The sequence below is a fragment of the Quercus robur genome, chromosome 9 (assembly GCF_932294415.1).
Source record: "Quercus robur chromosome 9, dhQueRobu3.1, whole genome shotgun sequence".
Classification (NCBI taxonomy): domain Eukaryota; kingdom Viridiplantae; phylum Streptophyta; class Magnoliopsida; order Fagales; family Fagaceae; genus Quercus; species Quercus robur.
In genome coordinates, this window is record NC_065542.1 from 48793139 (window position 1) to 48811384 (window position 18246).

Here is an 18246-nt window from a genome sequence, read left to right on the forward strand (position 1 = left end):
ATAAAACTCAGCGGGTTTTAAGCAAACCGTATGACTTGACTGGATTTTAATAACCCCAACTGGGTTTATGAATTGTGTAAAATTAAATTAATAGGTCCATCCCATTGAAATTTTTTACTGTTTCATATGTGATAATATGGTAATTTAAATAAGAGAAAATCCTTAAAAAAAATGTTCTTTTCAATTTCATGTAGCCAATTAGCATGTAAGTATAAGTATATCAATATATATTATATAGTTAATGCTTAAACCTTCTTTTCTCTTCTTTTGTTTATGTTTTGTGTTTTATTTGTTTACTGTTTTAAGTTTAAGCCTCTAACCCTTTTGCTCTTATTTTGTTTATGTAGTTTGAGATTTGCATTTTTATATATACAAAATTTTAAGACATGTAATAATATTTTATTTAGTAAAAATTTTGTTGCAATCTTATGACATTCGTTTATTTTGCTTGTGAAATTTTACAGAATTTCTAATGCTATTGCTTGGGAAACCTTGATTTTGAATTATAATAGCAAGTTTAATTTTTTTAAAAATTACATATTCATGTTATGATTTCTCAAATTTACTTTTTTATATATTTAATTTTAAAAATCTTTTTTACTTGACCATGCAGTTCGACTATTGAGACACTAGTTGAACTAGTGACCTAGTGATCCAGGTCATAAACCGAGCTAATGTCTGATCCGGGTTTAATAACTATGGTTGTACTACTTATGTTTATATTTTCTAGGCAAAAAATCACTTTTAACCCCAATAAATAAGGGGTGCATACGTTTTGGTCCTTAATTTTTCTTCTTTTTCATTTCATTCTCTGAATTTTATTATATAGTTTCAATTCCATCCTATCATCATCCACCTCACGAAATCACAATAAATTTATATATATATATATATATATACATACTCTTGTAATAATAGAACATATTAATACTGAAATATGTCATTCCAATGGTCTAATAAACAAACCAAAACAATCACTAAAATAAATTAACAACATCATTCTCACTAATCGCCAAAAAGAAAAAAAAAATGAAAATCTCAAATTTGAAAGTAGAAGACAAATTATGAAGGTTGATGATATAATATTATTGAAACTTTAACATGAATAAGCAATAACAATAAGAGATCAAAGTTAAAGTACATAACTGGCTTTCAAAAAAAAAAAAAAAAGTACATAGCTTCCAAAATATAGTTGACAAGTAAAAGCATTTGCACTGGTAAGCGTATAATAAAAAAATATATCAAATTTACACATTCAAGCCTCAAAATTACCCACATCAATTGAGCTAAATATGTGTAAATTTTCAAAGTTGTTACAGTAATTGGGTAAATATACACTATTATTATAGCTTTGTATATCATTTTTTTTTCTCTCAACTCTTGTCTCATCAAATTCCTCTCTCTCTCTCTCTCTCTCTATGAAGATACTAATAAACAAATAAGAAAAATGATTATTTAAATAAGCAGAAAGGATAATCTAGAGTGGGTGTTTTTTAAAAGTGATTGTATAAGATAGAAAAAAGTAGATTTTCATACTAATATTTTTAACATAATTTGATACGCAAGCTAAAGCAAAAGAAATCTTTGAGATTGATGGAACGGTTATGGTGGAACCATAGCTTTGGGATAGTGCCGATGCCGATTTTAGGCTCGCCAGATAGTGGAGGCATTGTAACTTTAGGTAATATTCGCCGGATGGTTGAAGTTGTGGGAATGGGTGGAATTGAGGGCTTTGCCGATATTTGCATTGGCAAAATCGACTTGGGCAACGTTGGTATGAAAGGTATCATGGATTGTGGCTGAGTTGAGATAGTGGGATTTGGCAATGTGGGTTGTGGCATGGTTGGCAATGTGGGCTGAGGCATGGTTGGGATAGTGGGAATAGTTGGAATTGTGGGATTTGGTAACTTTGGAATTGAAGGCAAAGATGGCTGGTTTGGCAAAGTGGGTATGATTGGCAAGGTTGGTACAACCGGTTGAGGAAATTGTAGAAGGTGACGAGCTGCCAAGCTAATATTGATGCTGCAAATGAACATTGTAATGAACAAAGCTAAGATGAAGCACTTGAAAGATGCCATTATTTCTAAGTGCAGGATTGGACCCAAAATTACAATGTGTCCTATTGCAAAAGATATTTGTGGTTTGAGCTTATATAGTGTTGGGAGGGGTATTTTTATTATTATAAAAATATAACTTACAATCTATGTTTTATTTATCGAATATAACTACAGGGTAGAACGTAACAAGTTTTTAAATATGCATTAATTTAAGAACATATTGATATGCAATTGCATTAATTGGTATTTTAAAAGCCTAAGAGTTACAAATTTTATACCCTTTTAAATTTATTGGAACTATTAATTTTCTATGTAACTTGCCAACGCACTACGCTTATAAATAGTCAAGTTCAAGAGAAATTATTAGGTCCATCGAGATGACCATTTTAGCCAAAACCCAGATCTTCTAGAATTTCTAGAATACCATACAACATAGAGTTCTTCGAATCTTGACCTTTCATTTTTTTGACCAATAGTTTAGATTATAACATGTCATTAATCCATTAACAAAAATATTAAATAAAGATAACACTTAAGCTATTAAAAATAAAAACAAATTTACAAGTCATTTTTTTTTTCAAAAATTTAGAAAATGTAGATGTGAGATCCAAATCACACTGCACAAAGCTTGTCTTTGGTGAGATCAAGGTTTCAAAAAGCGAACTAGAGGCAAAACCGTTTTTGCCTCCAGTTTAACCCAATTTTGACTTATTTGACCAATTTTCTCTAGTTTTGGGAGTTTTTCCTTGATCGGACCGGTGCCCAGTTCCTGATTGAACCGGTCAAATCGGTCGATTCGGTCCAATTTCTAAAACCATGGATGATATGACAGTGTCAAATGTGATGTAGGATGGAGAACTTTGACAGAGACGAACTCTCTACCTTTTATTTAAGGCAAAACCCAGCAATGAAATTAAGATTCTTTTTTTTTTTTTAGAATAAATGAAATCAAGATTCAATAAATGAAATTAGATAAGTTCAATGCAATGAGATCTCGCATTTGGGTTTGACTTATGGGTTTTCTTTCTAAGTATTTTTTTTAAATTAAAATAGATTAAAAAAAAAAACTCAAAATACGACATGTTAATTTGTTTGGTTTTAATATTTGATGCGGCGTCATTATATAAGGTTTTTTTTTAGTGGATTAATGATATGTTATAATCTGAACTATTGATTAAAATATGAAGGTTAAAATTTAAAAAAAAAAAAAAAAAAAAAAATTGTATGTGATAGAGTACCTTAAAAATTTTAGAGGATTTTGATCCCCTTCATAAACCTATTAATTTCTCCAAGTTCAGGCAATCTTTTGGTGTATTATTTAATTGGTAATAGTTGTCTGCGTAGAATTAAATCCCTTGATGCACACTGCTCTCCACATAAAGGATGAATTTTGATTCTCTAGAAACCACGGCCACTTCTTCAGCAGCCTAAACTATGGCATATCCTGTTAATAATATTTTATTCTAATTTTAGAATCTACTGAGAGAGAATGAAAAACAAACCAAGGCATACTGAACTCTAAACATATATTTCTTTTCATTTTTTAACGTGTGTTTAGATGACAATATTTGAGTATATGAATTTAGATTTGAGTGATTAAAAAGAGTAAAGGATTTGAATTTGAAAAATATACTAATAATTTAAATCTTAATATCCTTGAATTTGATGAAACTTCTAAATCTATAGAGTTTTAGAAATTCATAAAATATACTTCAATATTTATAAATTTGAAATTAAGACATATCAAAATTCTAATCCCAAGTCTTTTGTATGATGACTAGAAAAATTACTAATCCCATCCTTTTAAGAATTAGTACTTCATCCCACCAGTATCATTTATATATATATATATATATATATATATATATATATATAGAGCGTGGTTTAAGCACTAATTCTCCTTTGCATTTAACATGCATTACCCCTACCAGCTACCACTGCACATAGAGGCTATTGCACCAGAGTGATGCTGAAGGCAAAAATGGATTGATTAGGTAAGGCAAATTGTAAAAGATGATGAGCTGCTAGGCTAACATTCAGCTATAATAACTCAAAAATTTATTATAGCTGCTTAAAACTAGGTTCTACAAAATTTTTGTAAGAGCTGGCTCCTCCAAATGAAACTAACTGGTCCCCCCACGTGCCCTTGACTACTTCTTTCATTCAAATTTACTTAATTACTTTGACTTTTTTTCAGTCTTTCCTCCATCTCTCCTCCCCCCAACACATCAACAAGCCCACAACTTTTATGAGTTTTACTCACTTTTACTATTAGCTTTTCTTTTCAATATGTATTTTCCAATGTTCTACTTTCCAGTCCCTTCCAAAAGAACTCATCACTCAGTGCAAATGTTCTCATAGTCTTACACTAACTCTCTTCAATTTCTTTACAAAAATTCATTAAAGCATTGTTGAGTGGGTCATACATACATATATAGAGATACATATATTTTTTGTGAATCAATATGATTATTTAGTCTTGACTGGCCCCTCCAAAGATAAATTTCTAGCTCCGCCCCTGTTAACATTGATGCTTGAAATGGATATTGGCATATTGCAATTAACAAAACTAAGATGAAATTCTTGAAAGACATCATCGTTAATAATATACAAGATTGGATCTAAAAAATAATGTGTCATGTTCAACTAGTTGAACTATGTGGCTCTAGACTTGTACTCTTTAAGCCTAGAGACTTACCTTTGATTTTGAGGGTATTTATTTGATAAAACCTTAATGTTTTAACTTTGAATTTCAAATTAATTAACTTTGAATTTCAAACTAAACCCCCTTGTCTTGAGGATTAAGATCACTCTACGTGATTAAAAGTCTGCCACTTGAACACTGAATAGGATGTAAATATTAAAAGAACTAACATAAAACAGAGTGAAATTTTTATTAAATTTTGTTTATTAATCATGTTTTTTTAACACATTATTAAGCAGTTGTTTGAGCTTTTTATGTGCCAAATAGATGTCAAATGCAACTTATTGGGTTTTCTATTAATTTTATTTTGATAAAGACTTAAGAGTTACAAATTTCAATGAACTCATAAATAAAGACTTATTAATTTTATGATCACATGAAATTGATTAGACTTATTAATTTCACATGCATTCAGCATAAAGCATGCATTAGAGAGAGAGAGAGAGAGAGAGAGAGAGAGAGAGAGAGAGACACAGAGAGAATGATTTTATATGAGGAAGAAACGCAATTGAATCAATGAAATATATATATATATATATAAGGTAAAGACTTCACGTGGGAGAGGATGAAGTTCAACCATGTGGCGCAGTCTTGAAAAGAGAATTGAGTTCAAAAGAAATGAAATATTCTTAAACCACATCAAAGGTAAAAACAAATCTAAATAGAGACTTTTTCTTTCTTTGGTTCAATATTTCAACTTTCAAGACTTTTCCAATTAAAAGATAAGGACTCTTCCCTGTTCACCTCTTGCATTTCTACTCATTTATATACACCAGCCCACAAACATTCACATCATCTTATCTCAAATACACCAAGACCAAGAACGATGTCATTTACTTTCAACCCTTCAATGACACTTACATAGCTCCAACATTGTCATCCCACCTAATCTTAACTTGTATGAGTTGGCTACGACCAAGAAAAAGGGCTTGTATTTTTTATTGACAGACGACGACTTTATGATTTTGATTTTGAGGTCAAACATTGTGGGTTTTGTAAAAGCTATGATTGGCTTTGGGTCTTTGGATGTTTGGGAACAAAAGAGAAATAAAAAGAAACCTTCTAACTAATTATTGATGAGATTAGTTATTTTTTAATTATTTTTTAGAACTCATAATGTATAGGTTTCTTTGTAGTTTTTTACTACCATATTTAGTGTGGTATTGGTACAAGCACGACAATAAAAGTAAAAGGGCAATAGTGATTTTAGAGTGTCTTGTGTTTTATTTTTTTAATTTGGAAGGCTAGCTTAAGGCAAATAAATATTGATAAATAAAAGTGTTAAAGCCAATTTCTTTAATTTTAGGATATGAAAGTATTTTATGTTTTGAATTTTAATTAAACTATATATTTGATCCCTATTTTTTACACCATATTTCAATTTGGTCCATAACCTTTTAATTGTGTTAATTTCGTTCCTAACATTTTAGTGCGGTATCAATTTAGTCCTTACCATTATTTCTTGGATGAAAATTGATGACATGGCAAACGGCCAAAATAAAAAAATTAAGTTATTGTCATATCAGCGAAAGCTAATATTTTATTTTGAACAAGGGAGTCAATCTCGTACCGAAAGGTATACCAATTTGACTAGTAGAACAATATATTTCGGTACCGGTCAATATCGGTATACCGTTTTGGGTTTACCGTTATTTTTTATATTTATAAATATATATTATAATAATAAAAATAAAAGTTTACCATAAAAAATTACCTCAATTCAAAACAAATTATTTATGGTTTTAGACTTTAGTATACTAAGAAAACAAATAATACTAATAAGTTAATGAAAATAAGTTACCATTCTACCCTTACCAAATTCAAAAATTATAAAACTATAAAAAAAAAAACAAAATTTTAAAAAAAGAGGAAGCTTATTTTTGTACCAGCCGAAACGCCCGAAATCGACCGATATGGCTAGTATTTAAACCAATACAAAAGGTTGATGTTTTGGTACTAGTGTATTGACCACCTTGATTTTGGCCATTAGCCACATCAACAATTTACATTCAAGAGATAACTGCAATGACTAAATTAACACGCCATTAAAAGGTTATGAACCAAATTGAAATATAGTGTATAAGATAGGAACCAAATACGTAGTTTACCCTAAGCATTATAAATAAATTTTAAAAAACATAAAAACATTTCAAATGAATTTACCAAGTATCTAGCTGTAGACCTGTAGTTAATGACAGAACATTTTTCTTTCATGTGGATTTTTTTATTTTCCAAGTGTCATTCATCCAAATAAAAATGGGAGAAAAGGAAAGGGTTTTATTTATTTATTATTATTTGAGGTAGAATTCTACAATAGTCTAATTTAAATGTATATGTATGTGAAACTCCCTTTTGGAGACTTGACCTCCCGCTCTTACCCCCCACACTTTACAAATACTTAATTATATTAGTGGAGTGACTGTCTATCCAAGGGTGCTCGGTGGTAACTGGAAGAGTTTTAAAAGGGAGAAAAATCAGACCCTAACATTAATTAGTTGACTGGCCATGAAGTATAAGAGCAAAACACCGACCATATAAATTATACAAGCTACAATATTTATCAATTTTGAATTTCCAACTGTCAATTTATTATTTAAGGTCAAGAAAATAAATACATCCCAACTAGTGAAACAAAAAACATTAAATGAAAATTTCGCAATGGCTTAGCATGCGTTTGTGTGCATTTTGTGTTTTAAGCATGGGACCTGGCACTGTTAACGCGTTAGGCAGATTATTTGCTATACGGTGCATTTTAAGTTTTCAGTTATAACTCTTTATTTACTATAGTATTTTCAATTTTCAGCAAAATAAGCAGTACTCAAACAGACTTTTAGTGTGATAATGCTGGGCGATTGAAAGGTCTACAAATTATAATTGTAGTATAAAATTTCCCCATTGGCTGCAATATGGAAAATGGAGTGTAGGTAAATAAAAAGGTGAAGGAGACAATTTGGGAAAATTTTATAGAGAAAAATAAAGGTTTATTTAAACGAAAATTAAAAAGAAAAAGAAGAGAAGGGAAGCACAAGTGTATGTAAAATGTAGACTAGTTAAAAATAGGGAAAAAATGACTTTTTAATTTTATTTTGGTTAAATATTTGAAGGGAAGTACAAGTGTATGTAAAATGTAGACTAGTTAAAAATAGGGAAAAAATGACTTTTTAATTTTATTTTGGTTAAATATTTGAAGAGGCTGGAATGAATGCTCTAAGTACTTTTTTTATTTTTTATTTTTATACATCAATAGTTGAGGGTGGAGACTTGAACTTTGGATATCTTTATTATAAACGTCAAAAGATGTCAGTCAAGCTACAAGGCTCTTGGCCTTTTTATTGCTTTCATTTATATTTTCTTGTCAAAATATCACTTTTTACCCCTTTAAAATTGGGTTGTGTTCATTTTGGTCTTTAAATTTTTTTCCTATTTCATTTTAGCCCTTAAATTTTATGGTATAGTTTCAAATTCATCCTTGTTGTCATCTGCATTATGAAAATACTGATGTGGCTCATCGATTATTTATGTCAATTATATTTTAAAAAGTGGTCATATATATATACACAGAAACAGTATACCAGAATGTGTTGGCACTAAAATATGTTGTTTTAATCAATGAACCAAAACGGAATCTAAAACATAATTGACAACATTTTTTATCAAAAATGACAACAAAGAAAAAAATGATAACCTCAAATTTAAAAGTACAAGACAAATAATGAAGCTCGATAGCATATTATTTCAACTTTGAGAAACATTAATAAGCAACAAAAATAAGAAATCACACTTAAAATTAAAACATCACATAACTTTCACATATAATAATCATGGGTTTGAGGGTGTAGGGATATGGGAGAGATTTGGGATAGAGGGAACTATCTTGGGGACTTTGGGGGTTAAAGGAATGCCTAGTGAAGAGAAAAATGACTTGATTAGGTTAGGCAGTTTGGCTATGAATGACAGTACATCTGATTGAGTAAACTGTAAAAGATGACGAGTGGGAATAGTTGGACTTGTGGTATTTGGTAACGTTAGAATTGAAGGCAAATATGGTTCATCTGGTTGAGTAAATTGTGAAAGATGACGAGCTGCGAGGCTAACATTGATGCTTGAAATGAACATTGCAATGAACAAAGCTAAGATGAAATTCTTGAAAGACGCCATCGTTAATAATATTCAAGTTTGGATCCAAAAAACAAATGTGTCCTGTAGCAGAAGAGATTTGTGGTTTGATCTTATATACTGTTGAGGTGTTTTTAATTTTATAAAATTATTATAACTTACAATTTATGTTTCATTTATTGAACATGTCTATTGGATAGAACGTAACAAGTTTTTTAAAAACCGCTAATTAAGTTACAAACTTTTTGATATGCAATTGCACTAGTTGGTCTCGCAAAAGCCCAGGAGTTACAAATTTTTATATCCTTTCAGAACTATTAATTTCCTATGTAACTTTTTAGCCCATTAATATTATGCCTATAAATACTCAAAGTTAAGCCAATCTTACAAAAGGTACCCCAAATTTTTAGTGAGTATTTTTTTTCAAATATTAATGGACACCTCCATAAAATTAAATCTAGGATTAATCTCTTGATGCACAGTTATCAAAAAAAAAAAAAAAAAAAAAATTCTCTTGATGCACACAGCTCTACGTGTAAAGCACGAAAATGCCATATCCCATTAATAATATTTCATCCAAATTTTAGAATTTGTTTTTCTCAGCCACAAATTTGATCAGGCAAGCTAAGCAAATGATTTTATAGAGAGAGTGAAAGAGAGACTGGCTTGGAATAAAAAAACAAACCAAGAAATACTAAACTCTTTTTTTTCTTTTTCTTTTTTAATTTGAAAATTCTTAATTGGAAATGGGAGATTTGAATCATAAAATTAGAGGCTGTTGCACCTTGTATTTTGGGGATAATTATATGATAAAACCTTAAAATTACATTAAGTTTAAATTATTCAATTAGTTTACAATTGTAGCAATTTTTTTTTTCTTTCTTAATATAATTATAATTTTAAAAAAATGAGACAAAAAACAAAACTTTTTGCCCAGACGGACACCAAATAGCATGTAAATGTTAAAAACCCTAACCTAAAAAATAATGAAATTTTTGACTAAATTGTATTGATCAGTAAGGTTTTCTAATGCATTATTAAGTAGTTATTTCATATTGTGGCTCTTTTAAGTGCCAAATAAATAGATCTCAAATGCAAGTCATAGGATTTTCTCTTAATTTTAGTTAATAAAAACTTGTTAAGAGTTACAAATTATTCATTGAACTCATTAATAAAGACTTATTAATTTTGTTATCACATGAATTTTATTATACTTATTAATTTCATACGCATTGACACAACGGTGCAGTTTGGATTGGACGTTTGCCCGTCTGCGTTTATTTCTGCGTTTCCTTCTTTTTTTTTTTTTTTTTTTTTCTCCCAGCCGCAACTGTTGACCCGGTCAGCTGTGAACAGTGCACTTATGCACTGTTCACGAGTCCCACAAACTTCACTTTTTATCAACTTTTTCATTAAAAATGGGTCCCACAATACTATTCACACATTTAAAAATTATTTTGCTACAATGTTTTCAATTTCAGTTTTCAGTTTCAGCAAAAATAAGCTCAATTTGAAAACGCACGTCCATGCATACAAAGAGAGAAAGCAAAACCTTATAGCACATTGAAGCAATGCAACCATGTATCCACTATATTTTTCTCGCTATACAGCAAAAACTATAAGTTGCAGTTCGTGGAAAAGAAACTCTTCTAACTTTACAATTATGCGCTATCAATATGTATGGCTCCTAATCCTGTATTTGATATTGCTACACAAGTTTCAAACAAAATGCCACAGACTCTCATTTCGTTACCTGACCTGTGATTCTTCAAAAAGTGAGCACCAGTATACTTGTATGCTTGAGATTAGTTCCATGATCCACCCCTCTTGCACCATTAACTAAGCCTTGACAGTAGAACCACTTTCTGGCATTAGTAGGGATGGCAGGTCTCTAATTCGATAGCCACTGCCCCAGAAAGAAGCAAGACAAAGGCCCATAATAGCCATGGCAACTACTGAACAAGCTGGTGGAACTGCCTGACTGCTCCCGAGGAACTGGGTAGCAAGGAGCCCCGCCAGGGTGGAGCTTTGCATTCCTGTGCATAATGAAATTGTCCTACTAACTTCTTCTTCTTGCCTGTCAAACATGAAGTTAGATTAGAGGAAAACCAATTCAAAGTTCTAACTCCACCAAAAAAAAAAAAAAATGCCAATTTCCAAAGGTGAAATATTCCTACATATGCGTAAGAATGCAAGCCTGCGTGCAGAACATTAAGAATAGCCAAGCTTGTCTAAATGTGTTCCCCTCCAAGAATTCACAAGATACAACTATTATCAATAGGGGAAGGTGGGCTTTTATCTACATGTCAATTGAGAAGTGAGCAAGGGAGTTTCAAAGAGAGGGGGGTGTTTGCCAGAGTTGCAAAAGGTAACAAACCTTTGGAATTGGACCCACCAACCGGCAATCAATTAGGGCTGCAAATTTCCAATGGCATTAAGGAGAGACAGATTATTGAATGGCAATCACAAAGTTTGACATGGAATCATACCTACTACTTCCATTCTTTGAGGAGTTTCGAGGACAGGAAAGGTATGCATGACAGACACACCCAATGAGGATATCTGATAAATGACTGCCCCAAGGGCACAGGTTAAAGAATAACAAATATTCAATTACGATGTATAATGTTAGTGCCAACCACACTATAAAGCATGAAGCCTCTAGACTAAATCCTATCATAAGTGCCTATTAAAGAACAGTCAGATTTGGCAGCACAGAGACAGAAAGAAGGATTAGCTATACCTGATTTTTTAATTCTAAGCAATGGACCCTCTATACCACATTGTTAATTGCTCACAAAGGGCTATTAAATGATAAAAATAGAGGTGCACAAGTTCGCAAAACAAGGCAATGCCAAGTGGATTAGTTTTTAATACATCCTTCATTATTAATAGGACAAGACATCTAAGCAAGACATTTAAATTTTCTCAGGCAGAAGGACAAATTTACCTAAAAACTGGAATTTTGGAGACCCAATATCCTACAGTAAAGGCCACAGCATGAAACATAAATATCGGTAAAACCAATCTGAGACCCTCCGCAGACAGAATTTGGTTCCGATTTATAGCAAGGGGGCTACCGATGCACAAAGAAGTGCAAATCATTGCAACAAATGGCATCACCGGTTCAAGGACAGTCACAACCGGTTTTGCATAAGTATTAAGCACAAGGCCAAGAGTGACTGGAACAAGAACAACCTAACAAAAAGTGCAAAGGAAATCTATTAGCAAAGTCAAATGAGGTAAAATCATTTATAATTCCACTTGCAATTGATTAATGCACTGTTATTCTTACCTGCAATATTGACTTTGACATAGCAACAGCATCAACTGGAACAACAGATCCAATTAGAAGGCCAGTTAGTAGGGGTGTAACAAGCACTGATGCAATGGTAGTTGAGCTGGTTAGGAGAATGCTCAAGGCCACATCCCCTTTGCTTAAAAAACTAGCGTAGCTAGACAGCTGAGCTCCTGCAACACAAGATGTGAGGACAAAGCCTGCATAGAACATCTGAGACATGCCGAATGCCCCTGCAATTAATACTCCGAGTGCTGGCTTTAACACATACTGCGCAATGAACCCAACAGACAGTGGCAAAGGTCTGCAACAGATGAAAACTGAAGAACATTGGGAGCACATTCAAAATCTCACAAATGGAATGGAAAAGCAAAATTCTCAGAAGAAATACATTAGAATAATGGTTAAATGATTAAATTCACCATTTTATGACAGCTTAACCTTTTCAGACATCAAAATTCAACAATGTTATATCAAGATTTTACCTTTTAAATGCGAGAGCAAAATCATCAATGGAAAGCCTAATTCCAATAGACAACATGATCCCACCAAGAGCAGGTGCATATAGCTCCTTAGATACCCTGGAGAAGTTTAGAATTCATTTTCTTTTAGTTTTTAAACAACTCCAAAAAAAAAACATAGATTAGCTGGGCAGACACATTGTGAATGTAAATCTTAACAAAAAAACAGTTTTTTGCCATAACACCTGCTGAGTAGGAACTAGAAGACATGTGAAGTAGAAAAACTAGGTAAAACTAAACTCCTTATTAGTTAGAAGCCTTTAGTCAAACACTTGTAGTCCAAAACCTGATATGCAACTTCCAGCCTACAAGATGACAACTATAATAGGAATTTTAAACTCTGGAAAGCACTCTGCACCTCACTTTTCTAACAGACAAGATAAAGTTAATAAAAAAAGTAAAAAACTTGACAAGTAAGAAATCAGGATAAAACAAAAGAACATTATTAAATATAGACTAATTAAAGTTATGCTATCAGAAAAAGGTTGAAAAAGAACATGCGATTATTCATAAGTTAATTCTGAAAGCAAAGTTTCAAGACAACAATTTCCAAGTATTTTATATAATCAACAATTTTATATTATTAGTACTTCAGAAACGGTGTCTAAAAACCGTATTGGAAATCACAGACAACAACCTACGACTAAGAATAGAAACCAAAGTACTGAAAATAACCAAAATCAGACTGAAACTCAGAAAACCCAATCACAGAAAAACAGAGAAAATCAAATGCAGACAGTTGAAAGCAATTAAACCATAATCAGACTGAATCACTGAAAACCCAATTAGAGAAAAACAATGAAACCCACATGCAAAACTTGAAAACTGAGAAATTAAAACTCAAAACAATGATAAGCCCAAATTGGAAAAAAAACAATCAAACTCACATGCAAACACTTGAAAGCGATGAAACCAAAATCAGACTGAATCACTGAAAGCCCAATTAGAGAAAAACAAAGAAACCCACATGCAAAACTTGCAAACAGAGAAATTAAAGCTCAAACAATGATAAACCCAAAAATAGAAACATGATGAAAAAGCACAAAACCACATGCAAAAGTCGAACACTCGAGTAACCCACCAAGTAAAAGTGGCAGGCTGAGCAAGAGCAGCAATCGCAGTGGCAGCAACCACAAAAGGAAGCGTTGCAGAGAGAATATGAGACAAAGAAGAAGAAGAAGAATCGGTGTTGCTGTTCTTGCCAGTATGCGCTAAATCGTTTGGGTTAATCCCAAACGACAGCATCGACGCGTTCCCTTGTCGCCTCTGTAAACCGACTCTGCCTATAAACGGCGAAGTGGAGCAGGCGAATATGGAGAGCTTTTGGTTGCTACGCTGTCCATTGGAGTGTTTGGAAAACGAAGAACAAGAAAGAGAAGAAGAAGAAGAAGAAGAAGAAGGAGAAGAAGAGGAAGAGAAAGAGAGAGGCCTGAATGAAGAAAAGGTGAGTTTTGGGTTGGGGAGAGAGAGGAAGGTAATTGAGGACATTGAAGAAGTGGACATGGATAATGGTGGTGGTGGTGGTAGGAGTAGTGGGATTCGTCGCCGGGAGAGTGGTGGTTTCCGGCGAGCTTTTGAGGAAGGAAAACAAAGGAGAGGTGGTGAACGAGTGAAGGATGAGATGATAGAGTAAGCTTATACGTACACACAATCATTATTATTATGTTCTTTTTTACTAATTCTATGGAGCACACATATTTTTATAACTTTTTATTACAATTTTGATCGGGTAAAATTATGAAAATTATGAATATAACTTTTTATGGCTTGCAGATTTACTTACCATTTTTCTTTCACCATCCATATTTGGCCACATAACAGTTGCAATAAAAAAGTTGTGATACTAATTTTTTTTTTTTTTTGTTAAATGAAAATTGTTGCTGAAATGTTGTGAGATTTATTATCATCATAAAAGAAGTCAATGGCATAAAGCTCACATTTTTTACAACAAACAAGACTTAGATACAGTATTTATGTGTTGTTTCTTAGTTTTCACTTTTAAAACTCTGCCATATGACTTTTTTCTTATGGAATAGAAGTGTATTAATTAGTTAAGTGGTCACATAGCAGAATCCTAAAAGAGAAAACTTAAGGAACAACAGCTAAGTTGTTATACATAAATTTTGTCCGTTCATAATATCATAAATATTTTTTGAGTTACAAAATAATTCTAAATTATATTAGTTTAAAATTGTTAGAGTTAACAATTTTTCTTAGATAAAATAATTTGACACAAAATAAATTAGGCTTAATCTTTTTAGTGGAGAAATGTTATATTCATAATATTTTTACAGCACTTTTATAACAAATTTTAAGTGACATGTTATTAAGGGTAATTGTATTTTACCACCCTAAATTATATCTCAAATTACACTTTACACTATAAACTTTCAGAATATACGGTTAGTGCCCTAAACTATAACTCGTATTACACTTTGCACCATGCCATCAATTTTGTTGTCATCTTGGACAAAAAAACAAAGTTTATGGTACAAAATGAAATCGGGAGTATAGTTTTATGATGATAAAGTGTAATTTTTCCTTTATTTTTAAAGGACTGAGAAGAGAAGTAATTTCGTCTTTTCAAGTGGTGTCATGCTTTTCCATCCAAGATACTTGCAAAACTGAAGGATGGGTGTAAAGTATAACACGAGTTATAGTTTAAGATGCTAACTGTGCATTTTAAATGTTTAGGGTACAAAGTGTAATTTAGGATATAGTATAGAATGGTAAAGTGTAATTTTTACTTTTTGTTATTGGTAGTCAAAAAAGTAATTTCAATGGTGAGTTCAAATTAAGACTAATAACAATTTACCACTTAAGATATGTTATAAAAGTGTTGTAAACATGTTACGAATGTAGCACTTCTTATTTTGGTATAGGGTAGATGTGACTAGATATTTTTCATAAGTCATAAAATAATGTAATAAATCATGTGATTTAATACATATAGATGGTCTTATAAACTACTAAGTAATCTCCTCCAATCCAAATTTAGTAGAAAACTTTATCAATTTTAAATGAAATAATCATAAAATCAATTTTTAGCTTTTAAAAATGTTAGAAGACTTTTTTTCCAATTAATTTTTAATTAGAGGTAAATTGTATTTTTAGCTCTTAGAATTTGGGTAAATTTCAATTTTCGTCTTTCAAGTTTAAAAATATTTGATTTGGTTAATGAATTAAATTCTAAATAAATAAATTCATTCTTGAAATATGTGTTAAGTTCGACTCTGGTCTTTTATATATAGGGTTTGTTAGATTTTGGCTCCCTCAAATATGTGATTGCTTCCACTTGGCCCCTAGGGTGCCCCAGCATCCACACAATCACCTGGAAAGAAAAAAATAAATGGAGAGAATTATTTTATTTTTTAACTTTTAAGGACCAATTGAACCAACCCATATTGGAGGAAAAAAAATATAGAATTTCCCCTTTAATTAAAACTATTATTAATTATATTTTTTCAATTTTTATTAAAGAATTTTTACTTATAGTTTTATTTTGATAATTTTTGTTTGTATCTCAAATTTTGTTTTTGTTTTATTTTCTAATTTAATTTGTTGGGTAACATATGAGTAAAGTCACGTATTGAATAATAATGAGAAAATTGAGTAGTTAATATAACATAGTTATCTCAAACTAATATACTTTTTGGGTTAAGTGTTGTCTCTATATGTTATATTAATCTTTCAATAGGAATCTCCCCAATATTGTTATCTCCACAATAAGTGGTGTCAAAGTTTAGGGTAGTGTGTAGCAAGGTGTTCAAGGTCCTTTGCGCAATTGAAGCAACGATAGAGCAAGGTTAAAGGGGCCTAACAAAGTAGTATGATGGTAGATCACAGTGAAGTGCGGAATTGATATGTGATTCTCGAAGATGGTGTATAAGAGCTCTGTGGATGATGCACTCCATTTAATCTAAGTCCCCCCCCCCCCTCTCTAATAGGAAACTTGAGATTTTTAAAAGCAATTTTTTAAATTAAAAAAAAAAGAAAAAAAGAAAAGAAAAGAAAAGGTTTTTGAAGTCTTTTTTAGTCATCCAGGAAAGGTCAATGTAAAATGTAAATATTTATTATTTTAGAGGTAAGTGTAATAACATAAAATTTAAAGGGAGGTTGGCGCAATTTTTCCTTTTTTAATTCATCTATCATAATTTTTTTTTTTTTTTTTTTGATAAAAAACAATGATATGTGATGATACGCTTTCATCCAATAACTTGATATACTTTTACTTTTATTTTATAAACTATTTTATTGTTCAAATTTGATGATGATCAAATTCTTTTTTATTTTTTTATTTTACATGTGAATTTTCATTAATTTGTGAATTATCACACGACTAGTATTACATAATAAAAGACTCGACTAGTATTACATAATAAAAGTTGCCTCCAACACGATGTTGCTTTTTTATATGGCTCACTAATTATTGAGATAATTTACGACATGTGAAGCTATATCATCGAAGTTTTTAAAAAATTTACCTTGCAATTCTAATTGAAATTATATTATCAAAATTTTCCAAAAATGTCTCTTGCATAATAAAAGTTATGTATTATATATTGTGGTTGTGTAGAACGAATATTCTCATCTTTTTTCTTTATATTATTTTTTTTCTTCTTTCATCATTTGATAAATTATAAGTTAATTTAAAATACTAATATAATTGATTAAAGTCAAACTCTATTGCTAAAGTTCAAAAATATTACTCTTATTAATTTTTAAGAAGTAAAGTTTTTAAAATTTTAAAAGATGGTTTATTATTTATTGTAATCAATTACCATAAATTTTTGTATTGTTTATGTGGGGGCTGAAGGACCGAAGAAGGGATTGTTGGGTTGTAGTGTTGGTTTTGGGGCATCATACGCCCAAGTAGGGAGTTCATCCGAGGAGGGGAGATGAAGAGGCAAAAGGTTTTTAGGAGTTTCAAGTGGGAAGGATTGGCCGAGGAAAGAGAATCATGAGGAGTAGGGGAAGTTTCCAGAGAGAAGTAGTCTGTTGCCACCACATTAAATGGTGGGCAACAGCTTTATTAGCTGCATTGATGAGGAAGTGACCTGAACAGTGTAATTCACAGCTAAGCAAACTCCATCTACCACCTTCTTCAGATGTTTAAAGGGACAAGTCTTATGAAGAGAAATTGGGGAGATAAAGATGGAAGGTCAGGATGCGAAGAAAGGGAGAGTATATAAGAAAAAAGATTGTTTTAAGAGAAGTTCTTTATAACATTGGCCTCCTCGGGCAGGCTTGTAGAAAAATGTTTGCTTATCTATTCTATAACATTAGCCATTTCTTCCTTATTTTCATCCTCGGGTAGAGCCCTCTCTTGTTATTTGTTTCCCTCTCTTAAAAATTTTATTGATTTGGGCCAAGGTTAAACTGTACAACTCATTGTTCTAAGTGGGCTTGGGCCGCAAGATCTTTTGGTCCTTACAGTTTATAATTCCAAACATATTATATATGCACACACACACCGTGCTTTCACCATGTGGTACCCAACAAATACATTAATATTATTAACAAAGATTCTTTAAGTGAAACATAACATTT

At 31.4% G+C, this 18246-nt stretch overlaps 1 protein-coding gene and 1 long non-coding RNA gene across 2 annotated transcripts; both read right to left on the reverse strand.

The window, feature by feature from the left end:
- Positions 1-10440: 10440 nt before the first annotated feature.
- Positions 10441-14356, reverse strand: LOC126698842 (probable sodium/metabolite cotransporter BASS3, chloroplastic). The gene is made up of 5 exons (XM_050396338.1): positions 13778-14356; positions 12661-12756; positions 12173-12479; positions 11828-12075; positions 10441-10954 (listed from the first exon to the last, which is right to left on the reverse strand). Exons 1-5 carry the CDS (start codon positions 14197-14199, stop codon positions 10717-10719), a joined length of 1311 nt encoding a protein of 436 aa, XP_050252295.1. The 5' UTR covers positions 14200-14356; the 3' UTR covers positions 10441-10716.
- On the reverse strand, positions 10961-11821 carry LOC126698843 (uncharacterized). Its single transcript, XR_007646610.1, has 3 exons — positions 11367-11821; positions 11255-11292; positions 10961-11176 (listed from the first exon to the last, which is right to left on the reverse strand). It is a non-coding gene; the product is annotated as an uncharacterized LOC126698843 (long non-coding RNA).
- Positions 14357-18246: the final 3890 nt, after the last annotated feature.

Excerpts from the sequence above, each read along its gene's own strand:
- LOC126698842 (XM_050396338.1), bottom strand. The coding sequence starts at position 14,199 with ATGTCCACTTCTTCAATGTCCTCAATTACCTTCCTCTCTCTCCCCAAC. Across the intron at positions 12,480-12,660 it reads TTTGCTCTCGCATTTAAAAG|ACCTTTGCCACTGTCTGTTG; the intron begins GTAAAATCTTGA and ends CATCTGTTGCAG. Across the intron at positions 10,955-11,827 it reads TCCAAAATTCCAGTTTTTAG|GCAAGAAGAAGAAGTTAGTA; the intron begins GTAAATTTGTCC and ends CATGTTTGACAG.